This window comes from Bos mutus, chromosome 12 (assembly GCF_027580195.1).
Source record: "Bos mutus isolate GX-2022 chromosome 12, NWIPB_WYAK_1.1, whole genome shotgun sequence".
Lineage (NCBI taxonomy): Eukaryota > Metazoa > Chordata > Mammalia > Artiodactyla > Bovidae > Bos > Bos mutus.
In genome coordinates, this window is record NC_091628.1 from 60,609,316 (window position 1) to 60,636,329 (window position 27,014).

General features: G+C 34.5%; 1 protein-coding gene across 1 annotated transcript; it reads right to left on the reverse strand.

Moving 5' to 3' along the window:
- Positions 1-13,900: 13,900 nt before the first annotated feature.
- SLITRK6 (SLIT and NTRK like family member 6) lies at positions 13,901-22,167 on the reverse strand. Its single transcript, XM_005893703.2, has 2 exons — positions 21,710-22,167; positions 13,901-19,330 (listed from the first exon to the last, which is right to left on the reverse strand). Exon 2 carries the CDS (start codon positions 19,305-19,307, stop codon positions 16,779-16,781), a length of 2,529 nt encoding a protein of 842 aa, XP_005893765.1. The 5' UTR covers positions 19,308-19,330; positions 21,710-22,167; the 3' UTR covers positions 13,901-16,778.
- Between the last annotated feature and the right edge of the window lie 4,847 nt (positions 22,168-27,014).

Here is a 27,014-nt window from a genome sequence, read left to right on the forward strand (position 1 = left end):
CTGGTCCCATCACTTCATGGGGAATAGATGGGGAAACGGTGGAAACAGTGTCAGACTTTATTTTGGGGGGCTCCAAAATCACTGCAGATGGTGATTGCAGCCATGAAATTAAAAGACGCTTACTCCTTGGAAGAAAAGTTATGACCAACCTAGATAGCGTATTGAAAAGCAGAGACATTACTTTGCCAACAAAGGTCCGTCTAGTCAAAGCTATGGTTTTTGCAGTGGTCATGTATGGATGTGAAAATTGGACTGTGAAGAAAGTTGAGCACCAAAGAATTGATGCTTTTGAACTGTGGTGTTGGAGAAGACTCTTGAGAGTCCCTTGGACTGCAAGGAGATCCAACCAGTCCATTCTAAAGGAGATCAGTCCTGGGTGTTCTTTGGAAGGAATGATGCTAGAGCTGAAACTCCAATAGTTTGGCCACCTCATGCGAAGAGTTGACTTATTGGAAAGGACTCTTATGCTGGGAGGGATTGGGCACAGTAGGAAGAGGGGAGGACAGAAGATGAGATGGCTGGATGGCATCACCGACTCAATGGACGTGAGTCTGAGTGAACTCCGGGAGTTGGTGATGGACAGGGAGGCCTGGCGTGCTGCAATTCATGGGGTCTCAAATAGTCGGACACAACTGAGTGACTGAACTGAACTGACCTTCTGAGTTTCTGATAATTTAATATTAATCATTAATCTGTTTATTAGTTTAAGTTTTGAGAAATGTAGAAAAGATTGGATTGACTGCTTAAACATATGTATTCTAATTTTAAATCTATTAATGATCAAAAAGTGATTGGGAAATTTTGTAATCCTGAAGTTTTGAAAGACAATATAGACTAATTGCTCATGTAAAATTGATCATAGCTAGTTATGTATTTTGGACGGTGTACTAAGTCTCTATAATAAAATGAAATGCTATTGGAAGAATATACCTTGTTATTTTTTAAACATTTTGTACCCCCTAATGCCTCAACCTATAGTTTGCACTCAGTAAAGTGAATAGGACTTGTTGAACTAGTATACTTAAAGTACACTTTTAAATTAAACTACCATAACCTTGGCTATACTTCAGTGTCAGTAAATGCCTACATAAAAATAAATTCTCTTTCATTAAATACTCTTCTTATTTCCAGAAAATTTTAAACTAAGTATATTCTATGATCAACTGGCCTTACTGCTGTATAAAGACATGTTCCTTTTGAAACAAACTGTTGCACTGTATTTATTGTCTCAGATTAGTCATGATCTGAAGGTACATTAGAAGGATCCTAGGTTCTTAATAGAATCCAGGTCATTCTAGTTTAAAAGAAATTACTTGAATGTAAGTTGGTGTTGAAATTCAGCTCAGGAACCCCAACTCTTGCTGGGGTGATGACTTAGCCATCATCCCAGCAGCCTCTCCCAGGCTTTCTTTTCACTCATATTGGATGCATAGAGTTACAGGTACCCAGGAGAGAATAGCTTCAATATTATATGTGAGGAATATCTCAAGAAGTGAGTAAATGCACAGTCATACACTTATCTTATTATCAGTAGTGGTAATATAACCATTTGACACCATCGCAAGTACACATTCTTAAGTACTCAATACCTCAGTCACTGTTGATCAACCAGCATCTTTAAAGTGAAAAAGAAATGAAAAATCCTCTCTAGACAAATATAATAGCAATCTAATAGTGAGTGAGAAAGTGTCACTTAAGTGAAATGTGAGACAAGTTAGCTTGCACTAAATGTATATGTTACCTAAGAGTTTTGCTTTGATTTAAAAATTAAAAAGAATAAAGATATATTAAATCTTGTTTTTTTAATCACAGCACTGGTTATAGTCAAAATGGCAGTTTCTTTATAAGGTCCTCTCCAATTATGAGGTATAATTTTAATATTTTTTAATATTAGATTAGAATGTTCTTTGCTATTTTATAAAAATTTATAATATTATTTTCAGTGTAAATATTCTAGGGATACAGTGTGTTTCTTGTACAAAAAATGTGTTTCTTGTGTTTTATAAATATTAATTGTCCTTGGATAAATATACAATTTGCCTTTTACCACTCAGTATTTCTAGATACTCTTTTCTTAAACTAACCAGATATCTTGACAAAGCTATTTAGAAAAAGTATGATTCATTTGAAAATCTTCACTGGCTAATTATCTCTTTGTTTATACTTTCTTTCTTGCCAACCTTCTTTTATGTTTATAGCATATTCGACTTGATAAGAGGAGATCAAACATAACAGTCAATGACAGTTTTATTAGCAGCTAAGTTTTTGTCTTTGTTATAAAACTGATGCTGTGCACTAAAATTAAGTCTGAGGGAATAGATTCAATTAATGCAAAAATGTTATTTCTTGTCAAAATAATGAAAGATTGTAAATTCCTTTTATTCTAACAATCACTTACTATCAATTGTTAGCCCCCTTATGTTATACAGTTTAAACATCCAGTGAATTACAGTTTTGTTCCAAATAATGATTTTTTGAAAAGATAATTTAAAAATCTCTAGAATTCCATAAAATTGACTGCAAATAACCCTCTCATCATTTTTCCTGAGACTTTCTATATAATATAAACAGTTAACTATTGTCTTTTTATTTTATATTTTTAATTTTCTCATCTTTAATTAGTATTGTCATAACAGACAAATGAAGTATCCTTCAGAATCTGCAGCCTCTTTGAATTACATACATGTTTCTTCCCAGCTAAAACACATACTGTATCCATCTAATCTTTCTAAACAATAATTGTTCTCCAAAGAAGAGCCACATGTATCTTCACATATCAGTTAATAACCTCTCTTCTTGTAATTGAGTCACAAAAGGTTGAGTCTTTTACAATTTTTGAGAGCTCCAACAATTAAATGTTTTTATTTTTATTCTGTTTGATGTTTTATTGCTGTAACTATGTGTGACTCATGCACTAGAGAAAAGGGTAATGTGCTTCTGAAACGGCTAAATGCCCCACAGTGAAACACTGGTCCTATATCAATTCATCTTTCCTTTGACTTTAATACTAATTACACAATTATGTTATTTTACTAAAAAGGCCAGAGGAAAAAGACTGATAATCAGAGAAGTTAATTTTCAAGTGAAAAGGTCAAGGTCATGTGTAATTATTTTCCTTTAGAATTCTGTTCCTCTAGGGTTAAAAAAAAAAGTATTAGGAAAAAATCAGCTAAAGAAACTCAGATACAATGTACCCCTTTAAATCTGGAATTTTGCAGAGAAGAGTAGTAGCAGTAGAGAAAAGGCAGTACTAATTTTGACAAAGGCAACAGGAAATGGTTTGGTGAACTATGACCCTATAGTAAAACTGAAGTCTAACCACATCCGGATATGTTATGAGATATGGATTTGAACATTACCTCATCCTGAATTCTTTAGGCACCCATGGTAATCTGTTTTTGCACCTGTGAACTGCATAAATAAAATTTTGAAAATTTATTATTTTACCTGTTTTTATACTTTAACACTTGTAGACCTCCCTTGGAGTTCAGTTGGGAAAGAATCTGCCTGCAATACAGGAGACCCAGGTTTGATTCCTGGGTTGGGAAGGTCCCCTGGAGAAGGAAATGGCAACCCACTCCAGTATTCTTGCCTGGAAAATCTCATGGACAGAGTAGCCTGGGGGCTACAGTCCATCGGGTCGTAAGAGTCGGACATGACTTAGCGACTAAACCACCACCACCATAACCACCATACATTAACACATACATGCATGTGCATTATTGCTAGTTGCTTCATTTTGTAATAATTATTTCCTAGAAGTGCTGAAATTAACATTTTACCCTATACTGGCACTATGAGTCTACATTCCTTATTTTGTTGAATTCTTTTTCCATGATTATATAACCCATTATGAGAGCTGGGAAGAAAATAATTTTCTGTGATTTAGAAATTGGTTATGTCCAGGCATTTTGGTATTATGTGCATCAATGGCTCATAGCACCAGTGCAGATACTTTTTCTTTTGGAGAGCACATGCCTTCTTAATTCACTACATTTAGCATTCTTGAGATGTGACATTTTTTCTTCATACTACTCTCATATATTTCTCATATTCCTTCCAAATTGTGAATATATTGCCTGGTTTCTATCTGAATATAGACAAAAGAGATGAATCATAAACATATTTACTGTATGATTCCAGCTGAAACTAAAAGACACAAAATTGTACTTAAACAACATGTCATTTAAAAGGCATTCACTAATTTAAAATCATGATAAGTTGAAAAATTGTGTTGGCTTTTCCTTCTGAATAAAAAAAGACTTACTACATATTTTTATTTCGATTTTCTTTCCAAACTTTGTGTATTTTGATGTTTCTGTCAGAATATGGTAAGTAACTACATTTCTTACAGGTATATTTAATACTGAACCCTGTTGATGCATGGTTGATGATGGTAAAGAATTTTATGTATACACTGACTCTATCAGATAATTTAGAAAATGCATAGCTTTTAGAAAGTCATTTGAAAAGTAAGCTCTGGTTCCTTATTCTTCAGTATTGTATTTCAGTGGACTTGGGAGGAAAATTTAAACTTCTAAAAATTTCTAAACTTCTAAAGACTTTCTTTTTCTGTATTTGCAACTCAGAAATTTGTGTTCTACCTATATACATGTATCTCAAAGTCAGTGAACCATAGAGAGACAATGTTAGGCAAGACTCAAAACTAATTTCTTGCAATATAATATTAAAAACTGAAATTTTAAAGCAACTCTGTTTTACTTTTAATCATCCATACATACAATGCTTTACTCATGTGATCAACATAGTCTTTCATAGACCGTTCCAGCTTCCGGTAGTGGCCAGCAATCGGATTTCGTAGACAGTAGATGCATGTATCATTGCACTTTCTGCCTCTGTAGTCATGTAGTGTTTTTTTTTTTTTTTAAATGTGTGTGCTCTGTATACCTGTGCACAGCCTTATTGTAAGAAAATTAGTTCCTGGATTTAGAACTTACCCTAAAATTCAGTATGAACTCAACCAATTACCCCAGCAAAGATTCTGTTCCCAAATACAGTCATAATCTGATGTTCTATGTGGACATGAATTTTGGAGGACACTATTCAGTCTTCCACAATATTCATGACAGTATTTCTTCAAAATGGTAGATATAATTTTAGTTTAAATTATATGGAAATTATTAAACAAGTAGAATATATTATTATTTGCATATACATTAAAATATAAATTTTGTATGCTATATAAAATGTTTCATGTTTAAATATGTATGTTAATACATAATATTTAATGTTAAAATATATGTTTAAATATTATATATGTTAAAATATAAATCAAAATATTTTTGCTTTACTTTTTACGATAAAGATATAGAAGCCAAATGACCGTTATTAAAAATACATTTAATTTGTTCACTTTAAATTCTATTTTATATGATTTGTTGGGGGAAATTATCCAACTGATATAAATTATATTTCTTTCTAAGAGCTGTATTACTTTTACCAATTTTTTTTTATTGCTATTCAGTTCATTTCGGTTCAGTCTCTCAGTCATGTCTGACTCTTGGCAACCCTATGAATCGCAGCACGCCAGGCCTCCCTGTCCATCACCATCTCCCAGAATATTCACTCAAACACACGTCCATCGAGTCAGTGATGCCATCCAGCCATCTCATCCTCTGTTGTCCCCTCTTCCTCCTGTTCCCAGTCCCTCCCAGCATCAGAGTCTTTTCTAATGAGTCAACTCTTTGCATGAGGTGGGCAAAGTACTGGAGTTTCAGCTTTAGCATCATTCCTTCCAAAGAACACCCAGGGCTGATCTCCTTTAGAATGGACTGGTTGGATCTCCTTGCAGTCCAAGGGACTCTCAAGAGTCTTCTCCAACACCACAGTTCAAAAGCATCAATTCTTTGACGCTCAGCTTTCTTCATAATCCAACTCTCACATCCCTACATGACCACTGGAAAACCCATAGCCTTGACTAGATGGACCTTTGTTGGCAGAGTAATGTCTCTGCTTTTTAATATACTATCTAGGTTGGTCATAACTTTGCTTCCAAAGAGTAAGCGTCTTTTAATTTCATGGCTGCAGTCACCATCTGAAGTGATTTTGGAGCCCCCAAAAATAAAGTCTGACACTGTTTCCACTGTTTCCCCATCTATTTCCCATGAAGTGGTGGGACCGGATGCCATAATCTTCGTTTTCTGAAAGTTGAGCTTTAAACCAACTTTTTCCCTCTCCTCTTTCACTTTCATCAAGAGGCTTTCTAGTTCCTCTTCACTTTCTGCCATAAAGGTGGTGTCATCTGCATATCTGAGGTCATTGATATTTCTCCCAGCAATCTTGATTCCAGCTTGTGCTTCTTCCAGCCCAGCGTTTCTCATGATGTACTCTGCATAGAAGTTAAATATTGCTATTAAGAATTAGTAAACCATTTTGATTTAAGAGCGTAGATCCTGGTGCTCAGAAAATCTCAGGTGAATCTAGGGTCTACCATTTTCCAAATGTGTGTTTTTGTCTCCATTCAATATGGCAATATTAACATTTCCTAATTCATAATGTTATTATGTAGATCAAATTATGAAATCAAAAAGAAATCTAAACGGCATTAGGAAATACATATTACAAATGAAAACCAAGCTTTGCATCCTGAAGCTAGTTTTTTTTTAAATTATTAATTACCTACATGGTCAAATTAATAATTAGGCAAATTTTTTTTCTGTGTTCTCATCTGTATCATTAACATGATGTTGAAAGTTTGTATTCGGATGTAGATTCATTGTTGAAACTGAAACACTTCAATAGTGTTTGAAATACACATACTTCCCAATACATTTATTTTGAAGTTGAAATGTAAACAAACATATGGAGACTTCAGACCTCGCAAAACCAAAGGTTATATTTATATTGATGATAGGCTTATGGTATGATTAGAAGCTAAACAAACATTCAACACTAAAATAATAAGTGTGATGAACGAGTACAATGTTTGCAGCTGTGAACAATGTAATATTTGCCTCAGTCAACTGAAATGGTAATCACATTTTAAAATGTTTATATAAATTTATGAGAAGAAGCATGATGGTAGAAGCAGGAATTTTTCAAGTAAGAGAAATCTGAACTTGACCACTACTGTGTGGGTAGTTCTGAGCAATTTAACATTCTGAGCTTCATTGGCTTTATAGTTAAAATAAGGATAATACTGTTACTTGCAGGTCAAAAATGAGAGTATGTACAGAGCACCTGCTACTTGGTACAGATGTCTGGTAGGCAAACACTAAACTATAGCTATCTTTATCATTTATGTAAACTCCCAGGTGTAATACAACCCTCATAAAGGACAGTGCTAAGAAGAGTATTGCTAAACTCACTTTTTTACATTCATATTGAACACTCTTGTAGCTATAGGAAGTTCAGACCCAGTGATACTAACCTTTATAATTTGATGTTTTACTCTCATATATTATTTTCTCTTAAACATGAGGTAATATGTTAATAGCACTCAAGGGTTAAATATAAAGACTGAATTATAAAGAAGGCAACAATCCATTTTAAATTCTGTATGATTTAAAAAACCCAAATTTGTTATTTCAACAAATGAGCATTTGCATGCAAAAAAAAAATCTAAATTCAAACCTCATACCTTTCACATAATTTTACTCAAAATGGAAATGGATCATGGACATTAATATAATGTATAAAGCAAAAACTCTTAGGTAATGTGGAAGAAAATCTAGGTGACCTTGACTATGGTAATGATTTCATAGATACCATGAAAAGCATAATCTGTAAAAGAAATAAATAAGCTGGATTTCATTGAAATTAAAAATGTATGCTCTGTGAACTACACTGTCAAGAGAGTGAGAAAACAAGTCATTGACTAGGAAAACTATTTGCAAAAGATACATTTGATAAGCATCTGTTATCCAAAACACAAAAGAACTCTTAAAACTCAATAATAACGAAACAGACCACATGATTAAAAAAAAATAAAGGGCTGAAAAGCTTAACAAACACTTCATTAAGGAAGATATACAGATGGTAAAACAGCACATGAAAAAGTGGTGCAAATCATATGTCATTAGGAATGTAAGTTAAAACAACAATGGGATACCACTACACATCTGTTAGAATTCTTAAAATCTGGAACACTAACAATACATGCTGGTGAGGATGTGGAGTAACAGAAATTCCTGTTCCTTGCTGGAGGAACTCCAAAGTGGTACAGCCATTTGGAAGACAGTTCAGTATTACAAAGCTACACACACTCCTGTGGTCTGAGATTTCTTCTCTTTAGTATTACCCGAATGAGTCAAAGGTGGCACTACTGGTAAAGGACCTACGTTCCAATGCAGGAGATGTAGGAGACTGGAGTTTGATCCCTGGGTCCAGAAGATCCCCTAGAGAAGGGAATGGCAATCTACTCCAGTGTTCTTGCCTGAAGAATGTCACGGACAGAAGCTAGAGTCTGTGGGTTTGCAAAGAGTTGGATACAACTGAGCAACTAACAAATGAGTCAGAAACCTCTGTCTACATGAAAACTGGGCACAGATGTTATAACTTTTTTATTCATAATTTCCCAAACTTGGAAGCAACCATAATGTCCTTCAGTAGGTGAATGGGTAAATAAACTGCAGTACATCCAGAAAACTGAGTGTTATTAAGTGCTATAAAGAAATGAGAAACAGCAACATTCTGTAAAGCATTATCCTTCAATAAAAACAAATTAGAAAAGAAATGAAGAATCAAGCCATGAAAAAGTATGAAAGTTTTAAATACATATTACTAAGTGAAAGAAATCCATCTGAAAAGGATACATACTGTATGATTTCAACTATATGAAACTCTGGAAAAGGCAAAACTCTGAAAGTAGTTAAAAGATCATTTGTTGCCAGAGAAGGATGAACAGATAGAGCCAAGAGGATTTATATGGGAGTGAAAACATTCTGTATAATACCATAATAGTGACTATATATCACTGTACATTTCTCAGGAACCATAGGATGTACACCATCTACAGGGAATCCTAATGTAAACTGTGGTGTTTGGCTGATAAAAATGTTTTAATGTAGATTAATCAATTATAATAACTGTACCACTCTGGTAGAAAATGTTTACAGTGGTGGTGGCTGGGTTTTGTGGGATCAGTGGGTATATGGGAACTCTGCATTTTTGGATCTGAACTTAAAACTGCTTTAAGGAAAATTTACTTGAAAAATATAATCCTTAGTATTATAAAACTATTTTTCTAGGATTCAGATAATGAATTCATTGAAATAATGATCTTTATCATAAAGTACTAGTGGTAATGAACCTGCTTGCCAGTGCTGGAGACATAAGAGACACGGGTTCGATCTCTGGGTGGGGAGGATTCCCCTGGAGGAAGGCATGGCAACCCCACTCCAGTATTCTTGCCTGGAGAATCCCATGGATAGAAGAGCCTGGGGGGATATAGTACATAGGGATGCAAATAGTTGAATACGATTGAAGAGACTTAACATGCACGCAGGTAGATGTAGTTACTTCACGTAGAGGTCTTAGAAAATGAAATAGTGAAAATATCGGATACCATAATCTCTAACAACACTTAAATTACATACTGTTTGTATAGGACTTAAAGTTTTAAATCAATGAACTATGAGAACTATATATTTTGTATTATTTTGTCAATGTTTGATTCTCAGAATTATGAAAGAAATTAAATGATTAATTATATTTGAAAACATAAAGAATATTAATAGTAATTCTGAATTTAAAAGTATGGCTTCAGCAGTATGTGAACCGTGAACTTCCTGATGTTCAAGCTTGTTTTAGAAAAGGCAGAGGAACCAGAGATCAAATTGCCAACATCCGCTGGATTATGGAAAAAGCAAGAGAGTTCCAGAAAAACATCTATTTCTGCTTTCTTGACTATGCCAAAGCCTTTGACTGTGTGGATCACAATGAATTGTGGAAAATTCTGAAAGAGGTGGGAATACCAGACCACCTGATCTGCCTCTTGAGAAATTTGTATGCAGGTCAGGAAGCAACAGTTAGAACTGGACATGGAACAACAGACTGGTTCCAAATAGGAAAAGGAGTTGATCAAGGCTGTATACTGTCACCCTGCTTATTTAACTTATATGCAGAGTACATCATGAGAAACGCTGGACTGGAAGAAACACAAGCTGGAATCAAGATTGCTGGGAGAAATCTCTTATTGAGGTTATTCCTCAGATATGCAGATGACACCACCCTTATGGCAGAAAGTGAAGAGGAACTCAAAAGCCTCTTGATGAAAGTGAAAGTGGAAAGTGAAAAAGTTGGCTTAAAGCTCAACATTCAGAAAACGAAGATCATGGCATCTGGTCCCATCACTTCATGGGAAATAGATGGGGAAACAGTGGAAACAGTGTCAGACTTTATTTTTCTGAGCTCCAAAATCACTGCGATGGTGACTGCAGCCATGAAATTAAAAGACGCTTACTCCTTGGAAGGAAAGTTATGACCAACCTAGATAGCATATTCAAAAGCAGAGACATTACTTTGCCAACAAAGGTCCGTCTAGTCAAGGCTATGGTTTTTCCTGTGGTCATGTATGGATGTGAGAGTTGGACCGTGAAGAAGGCTGAGCGCCAAAGAATTGATGCTTTGGAACTGTGGTGTTGGAGAAGACTCTTGAGAGTCCCTTGGACTGCAAGGAGATCCAACCAGTCCATTCTAAAGGAGATCAGCCCTGGGATTTCTTTGGAAGGAATGATGCTAAAGCTGAAACTCCAGTACTTTGGCCACCTCATGCGAAGAGTTGACTCATTGGAAAAGACCCTGATGTTGGGAGGGATTGAGGGCAGGAGGAGAAGGGGACGACAGAGGATGAGATGGCTGGATGGCATCACTGACTCGATGGACGTGAGTCTCAGTGAACTCTGGGAGTTGGTGATGGACAGGGAGGCCTGGTGTGCTGTGATTCTTGGGGTCGCAAAGAGTCGGACAGGACTGAGTGACTGATCTGATCTGATCTGAATGAGTTTCTGCCTGCCACATGTTTGTGTTGTCCAATTAGTATTGTTGTCCAGTATGCCATGAGTATTCAGTAATTTTCTAGCTGTATTGTCAATGTGTTTTTATAACATTTTGAATAATTTAGAATTATATAACCTGTGTCTAAAATTACTCAAACTTACATCTTTTCTTCCATGAAGTGTTAAGTGTGCCCTACCTAAACACAGAAACAGAAAAATGTACGAAGGGAAGACATACATTTCTGTGATTCTCTATAGCCTGTAAATAACGTAAGGCAAAATTTTAATTCATGTATTTGTAAAATGAAAAAATTAGATAAACTATAGATATTTATCTTGTGCTGATACATGGAATTGTGTTTCCTGCATCATAATGAAATGTCTTCAAATATATATTTCCTAAACCAAAATACTTTAGAAGTCTAGGAATGGGCCCATGGCATATCCATGAAAGCCTTCATTGAGGAAATCGTGTATAGCATTTAAACATATCTTATCCTTCTATAGTCATTGTTCCTCTGAAATTTATTGTTCCTTTTCAGATACTACCATATATCAATATATTAATTTTTAACAGTATGAGTCATGAAAACATAGTAATGGAGACTTGTATATCCTTAGAGTAGTCATAATACCAAGTAAAAGGATAAAAATACACTTAACATCCACTCACTAATTATAAAATCATCACTGATAACACCACAAATTTAAAATCAGGCATGTTCATCTTGGCAACAGAATGATTCATTTTGTATATAATACTTGTTCAAGAACTTTATAACATCAAATATGATGACATGACAATTAAATTCCTGGAGATTTTATATGAAAAAATTAACTCAAAATACCGTACTAATTTACTAGTAATTTTCTCACTGGTAGTGCCTTCATGATGCAAGAGGCAATACTTATTTGCGGAACTTCAGGTTTTCTGCTTTCCATGTTTCAAATTTCTAAAATAAAAGTTCTCTACTTCAAGTTTGTAATTTTAAATCATTTTACTTGGAAATGCATCATGTATGTATGTGTGTGCAGTTTGTTGTTTTGAATTGTTCAATTTGTATTCACTAATTTACTGAAGAACATTCACTAACAGCAGTATTTGTCTGTTTGTTTATACTCTCAGCGCAGCTACATCTGACCATCTCCCCTTTTCTATATACATAATAGATGTGCGTGTAATAAATAAGTTCAATTTTTAAAAAGATAGATGTGTTCTATAAAAGAAATAATGGAATATATTTCCATATAAAACAAATTTGTTAATGTAATTTTAATGATATAGTTATCTTTTATAAGTTGATAATAAACAACAGTTCTATATTTTATTTATTGTAGTTATAAATCTCAGGGAATATTTGGACAAATATCTGTATTTCAGTTTGTATGGAATTGAAAAGGCACAAAGATAACTATATTTTTAATCACTTGTCTTCTCTTCATCAAAGAGATCATTCTTGACTTGGCTGCCCGGATATAGGGTCACTTCTTGTAATTGGCCTTCCGGGGTAGCTCAAACAGTAAACAATCTCTCTGCAATGCGGGAGACCTGGGTTTGATCCCTGGGTGAGGAAGATCCCCTGGGGAAGGGCATGTCACCCACTCTAGTACTCTTGCATGGAGAATTCCATAAACAGGGAAGCCTGATGGGCTACAGTCCATGGTTGCAAAGAGTTGGACACGATAAAGTGACTAACACTTTGACTTCTTTTAATTGTCTCCTTTCTTATTATAAAATAGTGTCCATTTATGATATCCCACCTTCTCAAGAAGAAAACTGTGGCCACTCATATTTGACATAAAAGTGTTCAGGGAAAAGAAATAGAGAAGAATCTTTAAATTCATTTTAAAACCATTTCCCAATTACCAGGAGATCCAAACTTCTCTTTCTAAATGGTCAGCGTTTTCTGCACATGCATAACTCTTTTCATGTAGAGAACAGCTTCTGCTAAAGATAATTATGTGGAAAGTCTTATAAATGGGAAATACTGTGATCTTCCCTTCGATATGTGTTTGCTTATGTTAAAGAAAACAGTTTATTGTCCAACAACTTTGAAATGTATTTACTATTATTCTTTTAAAAATACCTTCAATTATACATCTACTAGGTATCATAGAATAATATTATGAATAAATTATATGATGTTGAGACTATTTACCCATCATCTACCTATTTATTAGTTTTCCAAAAATCTCTGTATGTAGTCATTTATAAAAGGTGCTTCCCCTATGGCTCAGTGATAAAGAATCTGCCTGCAGTGCAGGAGACACAGGTTCTATCCCTGGCAACCCACTCCAATATTGTTGCCTAGAAAATGCCGTGGACAGAGGAGCTTGGTGGACTACAGTCCATAGGGTCGCAAAGAGCTGGACATGACTGCAGTGACTTAAATACTAACAGCACGCATATATAAATGTATAATTACTTACATATACATAAATATATATATCAGTATATTAAAATATGCTTTTTAATGACCAGGGGATAGCCATATCACTTTTTTCAATCCTGGTTTGAAACTTAAGCCTTTTAAAGTAATTGGATCAGGCAGCTTAAAGGCCACTAAGATGATCCATTTAGTTATTATTTGATTAGGAAGGAAAAATGTCCCTCTGTGGTTTAAGATTGATTCAAGAGGGAGAATCAGAGTTACTGATATATTCCTTTTTTATATGTTATGATTATCATCCTAGTATGGAGATCAATGGAAGATATTTGAAGAACACTCTTCAATTCCCAGTAAGTATTTTAATGGTAATTGTGTGAAAATAATTCATTAATACAGATTCATACAATTTATGTATAACAGATTGACAGAATCGAAAAGATTTGATCCAGTATGATTATACACTATTATCATGTTACTACAAACATCCAAGATTCAGACATTTGTGAACAAAGAGTAACGTTTAGTTAAATAAAAAAAAAAAAACAACTCGAGTGATGAAAAGTCTCTTTTAAGAAAGCCCAGGTATTTGTAAACGTTGAGCATACTGAATTATGATTTGGGATTTTGAATCTAACAATTGCAGAAAGAGACCACTTTAGCCTTGTAGGTAATAAACCAGGCAATATAATAAAAATTATTCTGTAGGTGAGGGGGCAGGGAGAATAATAAGAAATACAGGTAAAATAACCAAAGTTCTGAGTGATTATCATAAGTCACAAGACCTGTTAAAAATTAAAGATCATCACTGGAGTTTCCAACTCTCAACTACTTGTAGTAGGGAAACAAATTACATAAGAAAGGTTCTATCGTGAAAGAAACAGCTAAGCTTTAAAAATCTCTTACTCTTTGGAAACTGTAATTATTTCTGCATCATTGTAAATAACATCAAGACTCCATAGGGTTTTATTGGGTTGACGGATAAGTTCTTTCAGGTTTTTTGTAACAGCGTACAGGGTTGATGTTACATAATTAGGGGTTATACCTAATTTGAAAGATATATTTACATGACACCATAGACAACTTTGTTCTGTCTTTGATTTTTAAGTTGAGTGAATATTATTACTTTTGGCAATTAACAGTAAAGATTAAAAAAAAAAAAGTATATTTACCTCACTCAAAAGAGAAGAATGTTCCTCAGGACATGGCTCTGTCTGCATTCATGGATCCATTCCAAAGATCCTGCAGGCAAGTGAGGTCTGATACTTCTGTGCACTTGATTGGAATCAGGAAATGCTTGCAGATACTCTACTGAGCAGAAGTGCAGTAACATGAATTCTGCTCTTGTTTTGTTCTTTTCCTTAGAATGTAACATTTAAATTAATGCTTTGGAGGGTTTACTGTTCATTACTGTGCTGAGTACTTTTAGTGGATAAACATATAAAGTACTATATACGAACCTAGATTTCCCTTTAGTAAACATTACTTAAAAAAAGATTTCCCTTGTTTTGATTTCCAACCTTAAAGATTAATGAAGAAATGTAGATTTTCAATGAATCTTTTAATTATTAATACATAATTTGTTATTGCTTTATATTAGTATATGCAATGATTTTTTAGAAACCTAGTGATATGATGTCATAATAGACCCATAACTGTTCTTCATACATTCCACACAGGCTCCTCCTGTTTTTATTAAAAGAGAGGTCTTCTCTTTCATAATCAAAGAAAGAAAGTATATTTATCTAGTGACACAGACAGTTGAATGTTGAAAACCAACTCATTTAATAGAACATTCATGAATCACTAAAATAGTATAAAGTAAATTAAAAACATCCTTTCTAATAGAAAATATGTTCCTTCCTAACCCTGTGCATGCATCTGAATGGTGAACACCACAGAACTAAAATACCTTGATTAATTATAGTTTGCCTTGTGAAAATTTTCTGTATAATTGATTCTGTAACCAGAAAGAAGACAATTAAATCATTTGTACTTGTTTTAAGTAGGAAAATTATTTGCCAGAAAGGGAAAATTATGGGCCATTTAGTTGGGCTCCATGACAATCACATCCTGACACTGAAAGGCCTTCTCACACCTGGTAAAGAAAATGCTCTGTGTGTGTGACAACAAATAGAAATCCTGTTTTTGTGTGTTTGTGCCTAAGTGCCTCCATGAATGTGCATGTGTTAATCCTAACTGGACTGAATTACAGATCAGACTAGTTGAAGAAGCACATATAAAAAAGGGTTTTCATTTTAGTTTTATTATAGTGAGCAGTACTTTTAATTTTCTTGAAAGGCACCCAAGAATAATTACCTTTGTGAACCAAAAATATACAAAACTGTACAGAATAAATAGTTCATAAAAATCTAGCTATACTTTCTTGTAAAATAAAGCTACATTGTCCCACTCTTGAGGCAACTTAAACCACTTACCCTTAGACGTGCCTTTTGCTACTAATTTATGGCATCTATCAGTGTACATCAATAAAAATAAAATATTTTTCCTATTTTTTTACACCAGTGAATTATTACTTGACACAAGAAACATATTTCTATCTCATTATTCAAATTTACAAAGGATTAATGCTATGAAAGAATCCAAACTAACGATAGATGCACTAATCATATTTACAGTTGAATATCAGTAGCATTTTCAAAATATCCCAAGAGTAAGAATTAAACTTTGAGCACAAATGACATACCTTAGTTCACAGCAGCATTAACAAGAAGATTGTCCACACAAAATGTGCAGAAAAACCAAAATTTTTTCTTCCTCATTCCACCTGAACTGTTAATCATTCTTATTTTTAAATTCAGAAAGCATTTCAGTGGCATTTTTTAATTCTCAAAGTTTCAAAGTTTTGAGCCACTCATACCCTATGTAATTCAACTTCCCATTTTTTCTTTTCTATTACTATTTGTTAATTTTAAAGTTCCAGTTCCTTTTGCCTTTATTGCAAGAAAAGTTGGTGTATCTAACAACTTACACTTTTGTAAGTACATATAATGATTTTATAAACAATACATGTCTTACATATTATAACTACATTTACTGTTAGAGTTTTCAAATGACAAAAATCCAATTCTATTTAATCCATGGGTAATATAACTCAAGAAATTAAGGGTTAAATATTAAACCCTTTTAGATGTGCAAGAGGACATCTATGAAACACTTTACTTATATGGGAAAATATTAATATAATCCTTGAATGATTTACATGCAAGGACTTATTTTATTGGGGATAGACAAAATTGCCTGAAGACAATGCAATGGCTTCTCCCAGTGATCCCTGAGTTTCTTTTTCTTTTCCCATAGGATTGCTGCTGTGCTTAAGTTCTGATTGATGACACACTCATATAAGGCACTTATATACAAGGTCTGGACGTAAGACAGAATCACAGCATTTCTGCAGAAGCCCTTGAACTCTCTATGTTTGCTGCTCCAGGACTTCTAAGTAATCAGGTTCAGCATGTAAATTAGCTTTCAGCTCAAAATACTCATTTTTAGTCTGTTCCACTAATACCTTCCTTGGCCTTGAGTACAGTAATGTCTCCATCAACTTTAACTCTTCATGGGCTCCTGGATAATGTACCTCCGTATCAGGCTGAAGTTGAGCAATATTTTTCCTTAGGTATTCTGTGATTCCCAGTTGCTGAAGTTCCCTTTCTTTCTCTAAAATGTTCCTATATAATGAACTGGCATCCTGGAAGGTTAAAAATTCAGTGGATTGGTCGGTGGTTTTGTACTTCATATTTGAACCTGTGAGTGGGGAGTGGTTTTCTCGTTCTAAAAGACTTCTTTGGAGATGTTTTGCATCACTTCCCTCTTTCTCATTTCTTTCTTCTTCTTCTTCCAGATGCTTTGGGCCAAAGGATGGGCTCCTATAGACATGAACCATGGGGCTCACCATGTGCTGCTCATAGAGTGATGCTGTGGGTCTTTCAGTAGTATGGTGAGTTGTTTTATGGCCGTACATGCTATACTGGAGATGCACAGGACTGGTGTCTCTCATCTGCTCGTCTGCTTGTTTCTTTTTGTATCTTCTCCTGCGGTGGAGAACAAGAACCACTATCCCTGCAGCACAGAACACAATAGTTATGAATACAATCAGCAGACCTAGTATTAAAACAGATAGTGGTACAGCATCAGTAAGTGATTTAAAAATAGTATCAGCTGTAGTTGTGGTTGTAGGAGTATTGACAATGATGTAACTAGTCTGAGTTGGCAGGGATGGGTTATTGACTAAACCTGGGCAAAGAAGTTCACTATTGAGTGCTTTCAATTCCTTTTTGTGTAAGTGCTCTGGAGAGGTGCAGAGTATTTCATCTGTCACTGTGTTCTTACTTAACTTTTGTATCCATTGCTGCAATCCAACCAGGTCACAGGAACAATCCCAGGGGTTGTCCTCAAGGTCAATCTGGGTCAGTAAATCAAGGTCATCCAAGATATTACTTACAGGTAGATGAGTAAATTGGTTTGTTTTAAGGTTTATCCTCGTAAGAGGAACCCCTGAAAAAATATGTGGTGGTAAAACTTGTAGGAGGTTGTTGTTTAAATAGAGTACTTTCAGTTTAGGCATTGGGTTGAAGGTTCCAGGTAATATTTCCTTAACACCATTGTATTCAAGATACAAATACTCAAGATTGTGGAGACCAAGGAACATACCTCCACTCAATTTGGTCAGGTGGTTACCATTCAGATAAAGCTTTTGTAATCTTGTTAAATTCATAAATGATCCTTCTTCAAGAACCTCAATACGATTGTTTCCCAAGTGAAGCATTTCCAAAGTGAAGTATTCCACTAAGTCAGACTTCAGTAATGTATGAATGATATTCCCTGCAAGAATAAGCTTTCTAGGATTTTGTGGAGGAGGTTTCAGATCTGATAAACTTTCAATATTGCGCTCCTGACAGTGTATTAGAAGTCCTGATGGGGAGAGTACTTTGCAATTACAAGGAATAGGACAGTAGAGTCCCGGAAGTTGAGTGGATGGCTTTGTAATATAAGGTATTAAACCTGGTGCTTTGGTGGGTGGTTTTAAAAGAGATGTGGTCTTGGCTGACATGTGACTGTCGCTTATTGAAGAGGTTACTGCCAGATGTAATGATCCAGAAGGATCCTCGTGTTCTTCGTATACTGGTGGAGTGGGGCAAATTGATTCCTTTTTCAGCCGGCTTAGTATGCTTCCTTTGAAAAATGGAGGGCTGTTACATACAACATCACCAATTACAGACTGTGGGGGCATGTTTTCCAACCAAAGTTTTAGCTGTAATAAGTCACAATTGCAGGCCCATTTATTGTCCTCCAACTGGAGATCCAATATTCGGCCAATGTGTTCTAAAAAACCAACATAAGGCAATGTTTGCAACTGATTTCCACGAAGATCTAGATGCGTTAGAGGAACAAATCGAAATATGTTTGGAGGAAGACTCTCGATAGCATTGTCATTTAAAATTAACACTTTAAGTCTGTTGAGCTTGCTAAAGGCACTTGGTTCAATCACTGTAATGAAATTGTTATCTGCTTGTAGGAATTCCAGGTTTTCCAGTCCATGGAAGGTATCCTCTTTAAGAATTTCTAGAGAATTGTGATTGATATGAAGTTGCTTAAGAAGGCCAAGGCCATTAAATGCACCAGTCTCAATATCTGCAATATTGTTAAATCCAAGGTGTATTGAGATAGCATTGGTAAGCCCAGAAAAGTCATTTGTGTGAAGTACTGTCAAGCCGTTATTTAATAAACTTAAGTGGAAAGGTCGTGATGGTGGCACACTTATTTGGGATAACTTCTTAATACCTTTCTCTTCACAATTTATTAGCATCGTGCCGTCTTTTTCCTCACAGTTGCAAAGAGAGTCACAAGAACCTCTGGCTGAGGCAGAGGGCATTGGAGATTGGGACTGTGAAGATATACAGGCAAGGAGAGATGAATACAAGAGATGAATCCAGAGCTTCATGTTGTCATGTGATGGATCTGATTCTGTAAAATACAATGCAATAGCAATAGGCTTTAGTGGCCAGCAGCAGGGAGGAGATGAAGCTGACATTTTCAAAATGATGGGTTTTCTCCTAATAGGCAAGATATTGATTATCTTAAATACATAAGTGCATTGCTGAGTCTACACTTTCTTTTATTTTTTACAAATATGACCAGTAGATTTGTTTTACTTTTAACTTGCATTATGATAACAATTTAAAATTTAGGTCAAGGATAACTTCAAGTATATCAATTTGTGTTCATATCACCAACTAATTGCATTTTAACAGATGTGAGGGGTGTTGGCTAAATGGACCATTGATAACTTGATATGATGCAAAGGTATGTATTTGAGAAGACCTTAACTTTTTCATTTTTTTAGCTTAAACTAGATGAATCTTTTTTTATATTTATTTTTAATTGGAAGACAGTTGCTTTACAATAATATATTGCATTGGTTTCTACCATATCAACATGAATCAGTTCCCTCTCTCTCGAAACTCCCTCCCACCTCCCACCCCTCTAGAGATAGCCAGAAGCAGAGAAACCTGTAGGAAATTCAAAAATGATAGAAAGACTGTATGTATGCATTTCCTTTAGTTCTATTTTTGAACTGGATATCACAATATAACATCTAATAACTGTGTTTAACCTGCTTTGGTTTTGGCTTAAGATATTAATTCCATTATTTATTTAAAAAAACTTGAGAAACATATGTCTATGTAGTAAAGTAAACCTTTATAAAAGAATTTTAACTATGTTGTCTAGGGTAGTTTGTATAAACCTAAGTATCAGATATATATGCTTAAAGGTATCCATTCAAATTTCACACTTTAATTTCTAGAGGTGAAATATTCACTGTTACTTTTAAATTATTCTGTGGATAAGGTTAACATCATAAAAACTAAAGAAGAAAAACTGACCTATGACACACATTTCTGGCTCTTACAAAAGAAGGAACAATACCTCATATAAACTTCTAATAAATGACTTCCTAATGAGGTCTTGAACCAGGCTTTAGGGCACTGAATATCTCATAATTAAGCAGCTGATCTTTATTGTAAGGCTTAATGATGCAAACAATGAACTCTGAAACAAACTTCACTCTATAAAAATATTTGAAGATCTCTCTGATTTGATAAATAAAAAAATGACAGTTCAGGATAACACATCACATATCCCAACTCCTTAAAAATTCAATACATGGATCTGAAACAGCAATTAAAAGAAATTCTAACTCTAAAATAACAGCAGTGGTGTGGTAAATACTTTGAACTCTAATGTATCTAATTTTATTACCTTCTTTCAAATAGTGCTTTTTAAATTTAGACTAAATTCAAACATAAACAAACACCACATCTTGTAACTATTCAAATTTTGGAAATGATAGATGCTTTCATTTGTCTGGATAGGATGTAAACAGTAATTTTGAATCTAATTAAAATTCACAGTCAGGTAATACATCCCAATACTGAATCAATAATCTCAAAAGTAAACTTCCATTCCATGAAAATACACAGTCTTATTGAAAACATGTATAGTATGAAGTTTCTGAAAGGTAGAAGACAACCAAAGACATGAAACATTTGAGTAGTGCCTTTCTATATGAAGGGAAAGTTAGCTGACTGAATGTTTCCAAAGGGAAATAGTTTGGTTTTAAACAACTCTGAGGGCTATGCTTAGAATCAAGCAGCTTGGGGTTGGAGTCTTCAACTTGTGGATTAGCTTCACAGCTAATCTCCATATTTCTCCATAGATGACCAAGAAAGAATACTCTTTCTTTCACCAGACAACGCATCTTAAGAAGATAGTGAATAACTTCCAGATGAGAATTTCTTGTTATTTTTATCTCACATGCATTTTATGCTCTTCAAAAGGTAGTAGGGAACAGTTTCTAAGGTTTTCAGAAATACACATAAATATTAAAAGTGGTTCTATGTTGATAGTATAGAGATACTGTGTTAAAGAGGTAAAAAACAATCTCCATTTACATATTTTCAAGTTGGGAAAAAGTAAAAGTGGTGTGCAATATACAAAGAATCTTTTGATATTCTGCTTGTATTTGAGATTCAACAATGGTTTTTGGAAGTAATCTTTCCTTCACAGAGCACACATAGGTTAGTTTCCAATAACAAACTGCATGCTGTAAAAGAAATAGTGGCAGATTATTTTACGTCTTCTCTAAAGCCAGCTGTTAGTCTAGATGTCTGCTGCTCACAGAAAAACAGGCATCTGCTACCGCATTACTTGTGCCAGTGAACAGGAAAGAAACTGGATATCCTTTAATGCAAAGTTCTTTTTTTAGAGAGGCAAACATATATTCAATCACTTTAGAATAATGCAAAAATAGGTATAAGGAAATCCTGGAAACATTCATCTTACCTGTAAAGCAGAGACTTCCTGACGTTATCTGTAATGCACAGCTGGAAGAGATGTTCAAAGTAAATTCAGTTTCTTTATTAAAAAAGAAAACACCAACCACCGTGTTCTTTCTTCTCAAATATCACTTTTTGGCAAGTTCCATCGCTTCATAAAGTTAAAACCTCTGGTCCAAGACAAAATGCTGAGCATTTCATTGAAAACATTTCAAGCAGACTGCATACTAGATCATCCTGAAGCAGTTGTCCTTTTATTCCCCAATTAAAATTCACGGCATACTTCACAGCTATGCTGACTTTTTTTGCATATAGTTAACCATTTGCAAGCTGCTACATGCAGTAAACAAACAAGATGTTTAACAGAGCTGAGATTGATCACTCTTGCTTTCTTAGGCTGTAGATCCAAGCTGCAGCACTGTTCTCCTTCCTCCCTTTCTAGTCTTTCTTGTTAGCTCAGTTTGTTGTTAGTCAGATTGCCAAGGGCTGCGAGGTAGGCGTAAATAAAGAGACTTCTTGGCTTTTGACTCAGCCTTTAAGCCCTTCCCCATCAGAGCGCTTTAATCTGCCAGTGTCATTTAACACAAGAGACAGCTCCACCTTGGGACTCAACTCCTCCTCCTGCAAACGGTCTTCCTCTCCGTTTAAATACCAAATATAGTGCAAGTGAATTTTGATGCAAATAATGACATATGTTTAATAATATTTTGCTACTACAGCAGACTAAATCATACACTAAAGTCTCATCTAGCACAGTATTGTACTGTTAGCACACATGTTCAGAAAAACTGCAAGCATGATACCTATAGCTCCAGTTTTATTTTTTTTAACTGGTACTCTAGGTTGAAATTGTGTACTAATTAAATCTTAAAATGTTAGCATGAACCGCTTTCCTGAAATACTTGTAGTTTTGTATTTACCATTTGAAAAGCAATTTGAAGCCTCATGTCTGAGACTCTTAAATTTTATACTTCATTATTTCTTTCCCTACAGCTAGTGTTCAATTATGAGACTAGAAATGAAGTTTTTTTTTTTTTTTAGATAGATAGTATTTATTTGGAATGGAAATATGATCATTTAAAAATGCATGCAAGAATCTTAATTATACATGGTTTTCTTTAGTTGAAAACAACTTATCAGTCTCAAAAATATGAAATTGTCTTTCCAGATAAAATGAAACAAGCATCTTCATCATGTAGTGATTTCAATATATAGCAATTATAATAACCTGATTTTTATGATACTAACTCTGGGAGCATTTTTTCCTAAAATATAATATTTGATAAGTTACTTGTTTCTTCAGCTCTTAAAAGTTTCTGAATTATCACCAATGAAACTCTCAACTGTAAGATTCTTTATTTCCCCAAATGCCTGTGTTTTAAAAATCACTCTTCTTTACCTACATTCCAAGAACCTGAACTTTTTCCACAGCCAAAATTAATACACTAAATGCTGTCGTTGATTGATTTTGAAACAGTATATGTTTAGAAACTCTCTTGCCTATAGGTTCTAGAGGTTACCTATATTTTATTAGGTCCAATTTCAGCAACAGCTATTCTTTTAAAAAAGAGGTTATGCAGCTTATATTATTAAAACAGGAAAATATAAGATTAGGTTGTTATTTAATGATTGTCTGCAGTTATGCACTCAGATTCACAAAGTTCTCACATCTGTGGAATAGTTGTTTTAAAAGCTAAGGATTTTAAGGCAATTTCTAATATTCTCAGTTTCCTATATTATACAGTTTCTCATACATTAAGTTCATCTTTTATTTTAATAGCATGTTTTTTAAGGTAGAAAGAGATTATAATATGGATGAGAGTGTGGAGATATAGAGTAAAGATAAGGAATGAGATAATAAAGGGAATAAAAGAATAAAAGAAGGGAATTACTTTTTGCCATAGTCTACTGCTAGCTGAGGGTCAAGTTAACTTAAATCAGTCTAATGCTTTAGATAGGTGGTGACGAAAAATAGAATCAGTGAGAAAATAAGGAACTAGAATAATTTCCCTCCCAACACTGTAGACATAATTCTCCAAATGCATTCACTTAGGTTTTAGAGGTAAAATCACAGGAGAAAAGCTCTGAAGTACAGTCTGTGGTGGAAAAGCTGTTCAAATAGCCATATGAGAACAAATGGAATGAAATTTTTTGTAAATTGAATATCTTCTCCAGCTGGAGGATGTGTTGATTTTATTCATAATATATACCTAGCATATATTTGATGTTATTTATCTTTAGTCTTTTACCTATATGTAACATGTTATTTTTTTTTCATGTGTAAGTTACTAGTTAACTATACAATAGTCAGAGGGGAAAGAAGTGAATAAAAGCCTTTGGAATAACTCTCTTTGTTGGGAACATAAAGGTTAAGGTAAGCATTCTGTTTGAGAAGAATTCTTTAACTTTTAACTTAATTCAAAGGGGTAATATTGATAATGCATTACTTAGTATTACCTCAAACTTAATAATATACAACTTAACACATTCACAATGAAGTGAAGTGAAGTGAAAGTAGCTAGCTGTGTCTGACTCTTTGTGACCCCATGGAATACACAGTCCATGGAATTTCTAGGTCTGAATACTGGAGTGGGTAGCCTCTCCCTTCTCCAGGGGATCTTCTGGACCCAGGAATTGAACTGCGGTCTCCTGCATTGCAGGCGGATTCTTTACCAAAGCCTAGTAGCTAAATCCACAGATCCCTATCTTTTGTTAACTGTAATTCCTCAGTTGTTTCACTCAGTCAATAATGCAGCCATCCTTTCCAAAATGCTCATGGCCAGTGTGTTAATTATTGTTGCATGCATGCATGCTAAGTGGCTTCAGTCATGTTCAACTCTTTGTGATCCTATGGACCAGCCCATAGCCCACTAAGCTCCTCTGTCCATGGGATTCTCCAGGCGAGAACACTGGAGTGGGTTGCCATGCCCTCCTCCATGGAATTTAACATTTGTAATTTCCAGTGATTACATGGAAAAGTACTTTCCCAGCATAGCTTGCTCTAAGTATTAATGATAAATTTAAGTGATCATAATAAACACTCAGTGTTAGTAATTTTTCCATGTAGTTTACCCCTGCTGCTAAGTCGCTTCAGTCATGTCCGATTCTGTGCGACCCCATAGACAGCAGCCCACCAGGCTCCCCCATCCCTGGGATTCTCCAGGCAAAAACACTGGAGTGGGTTGCCATTTCCTTCTCCAAGTTTAGCCCTACTGACTCCATATTGGAACATTTTAAGGTATAATCATTTTTAATGATATCTTCTAAGTTATGCTTCTTTAGAATGTGCATCTTAAATAGTAAACATGAAAGTATTCTAGTCACATTGAAGAGTACCAAACAGTCAGAGGAAATATGCCAGTTTGTGTTAGTTCCTTTAGGTGACAGCATGTGTAAGGCAGCGCAGTTCATTCACTGTCAGGACTTTGGAGAAGGCCTCTCCTTCCCTGCTTATATAGGTAGTGGAGGGGATCATCTTACAAATGCAATGTGACAAAGACCAGATGAAAGAATATTTTATCAGACTGATAATGTATATGGAACAAAGAGAATGAAAATACCCAAGATTGCTCACTGGAAAAAGGAAAAATAAAAATAATAGTGAAAGATTTTTTAATTCTGTTTAGGTCTAGTTCTACCTCAGAACATCTCTCCACCTTTTTTGTGCCACATTTAAGTGGTAAAGTGAAGATGTATGTCAGGTTTATTTTAACTTAAGAAAATGGAAGGTTTGAAGAGAGAAGCTTTTTGTACCAAGTGTGGTATAGTCTGCACCTGTGTGCTCATTTGTGTCTGACTTTTTGTGATCCCATGGGCTGTAACCTTCCCCAGGCTCCTCTGTCTACAGGTTTATCCTTTCAAGAATACTTGAGTGGGTTGCCATTTCCTCCTCCGGGGGATCTTCCCATCCCAGGGATGGAACCCACGTCTCTTGAGGCTTCTCCATTGACAGGCAGATTATTTACCACTGAGCCACTGACAAAGCCGCTGGTGTAGACTGAGGCATATTTCGATACTCTGAAGTTAGAATGTATAAAATTTGCTGAATCTTTCGGGATGATAATACTACAGATGGACTTTGAATATGTATTGGTGATTTCATACTTTTAAGAAAGAATGTAAACATTGAGGAAAGAATTTAAAGAAATTATTCTAAGCAAACATTTTTAAAGTACCTATATCATTATCATAAAAGAAAAAACACAATACATATCCTTGAGAAACATATTATTGTGGGCTCTATTTGCTCTGTACTCTCAGGGAATTACAATCAAATTCATGATAATACTATTGAGGTTGAATCTTACAAATATTTGCAAATGATATCTAAATGTATAGATACGCAGAGATCTTATACACTAATTATATATATTTTATTAACATTTTCTTATTTCAAATTAAGATTTCTTTAAAATAATAATGAGGTAAAGTCTACTTGAAAAAATTTTACTTATATACACAAATGTCATTCATAGAAAATAATAGTAAAAGAATGAATTATCTATCTTATGCAATGCCATGTTATACAGTAAACTCTGAGTTTGATTCCCAGATATTGAACTTAAGATTCTCTTTCACATTTCACTGGAAGAGAGGCCCCAAACTCTTTACTGTAATTACTTCTTTTTTGGTTCTGTTAGAATCAGAACATAATGATTATGGATACCTTCACTTCGGACAATAACATGCAATTTAGCTAAAGGAATATGACCTTTGTATGAGGGAGAATAGATTTTCTCACATGTTAGCAGTAACATCTTGGTATTTGAGGACATTTGCACACATTCATGAAGAATAATGTCTTCTCAGTGAAAAGTCTATGCATCTTAGAAAAAATTAGTATGATAGATATACTTTCTAAATTGACACATGAAGGAGTGTTTAGGAAACTTGCCTTTTGCATTGAACCTTTAATAAAAAGGTTCATTTGTTATTTAAATCTTAAGTTTCCTTCATGCTCAATTTGATCTGAGAGAAAAGGTTTAAACTAATAATGAAATTGCCTTATTCTGGCAGGCTTTACAATAAAACTTCCTGTTTTGATTTGAAATCTGTTGGCACAAAGGAACTCTTTGATACCATTGCTTAACCTGGCAAAACTAAAAACAAAACAAACACTTTCTCCTGGAAGCTTGGACTGAAAAGTGGTCTTCTCTTCATAAAAAAAAAAAAAAATCCCCTACTTTAAATGGATGACTAAGACTTTTTTCAAAACAAAAAAAAAAGGTTACAAAAAACAGCTAAAAATTGTTGATGGATATTTCTATGATGAATATTGAGGAGTGTGTAAGGGAACAGGTCCAGTGGGATAA

What these genes read in the sequence shown, in the direction of transcription:
- SLITRK6 (XM_005893703.2), bottom strand. Translation starts at nt 19,307, where the DNA reads ATGAAGCTCTGGATTCATCTCTTGTATTCATCTCTCCTTGCCTGTATA.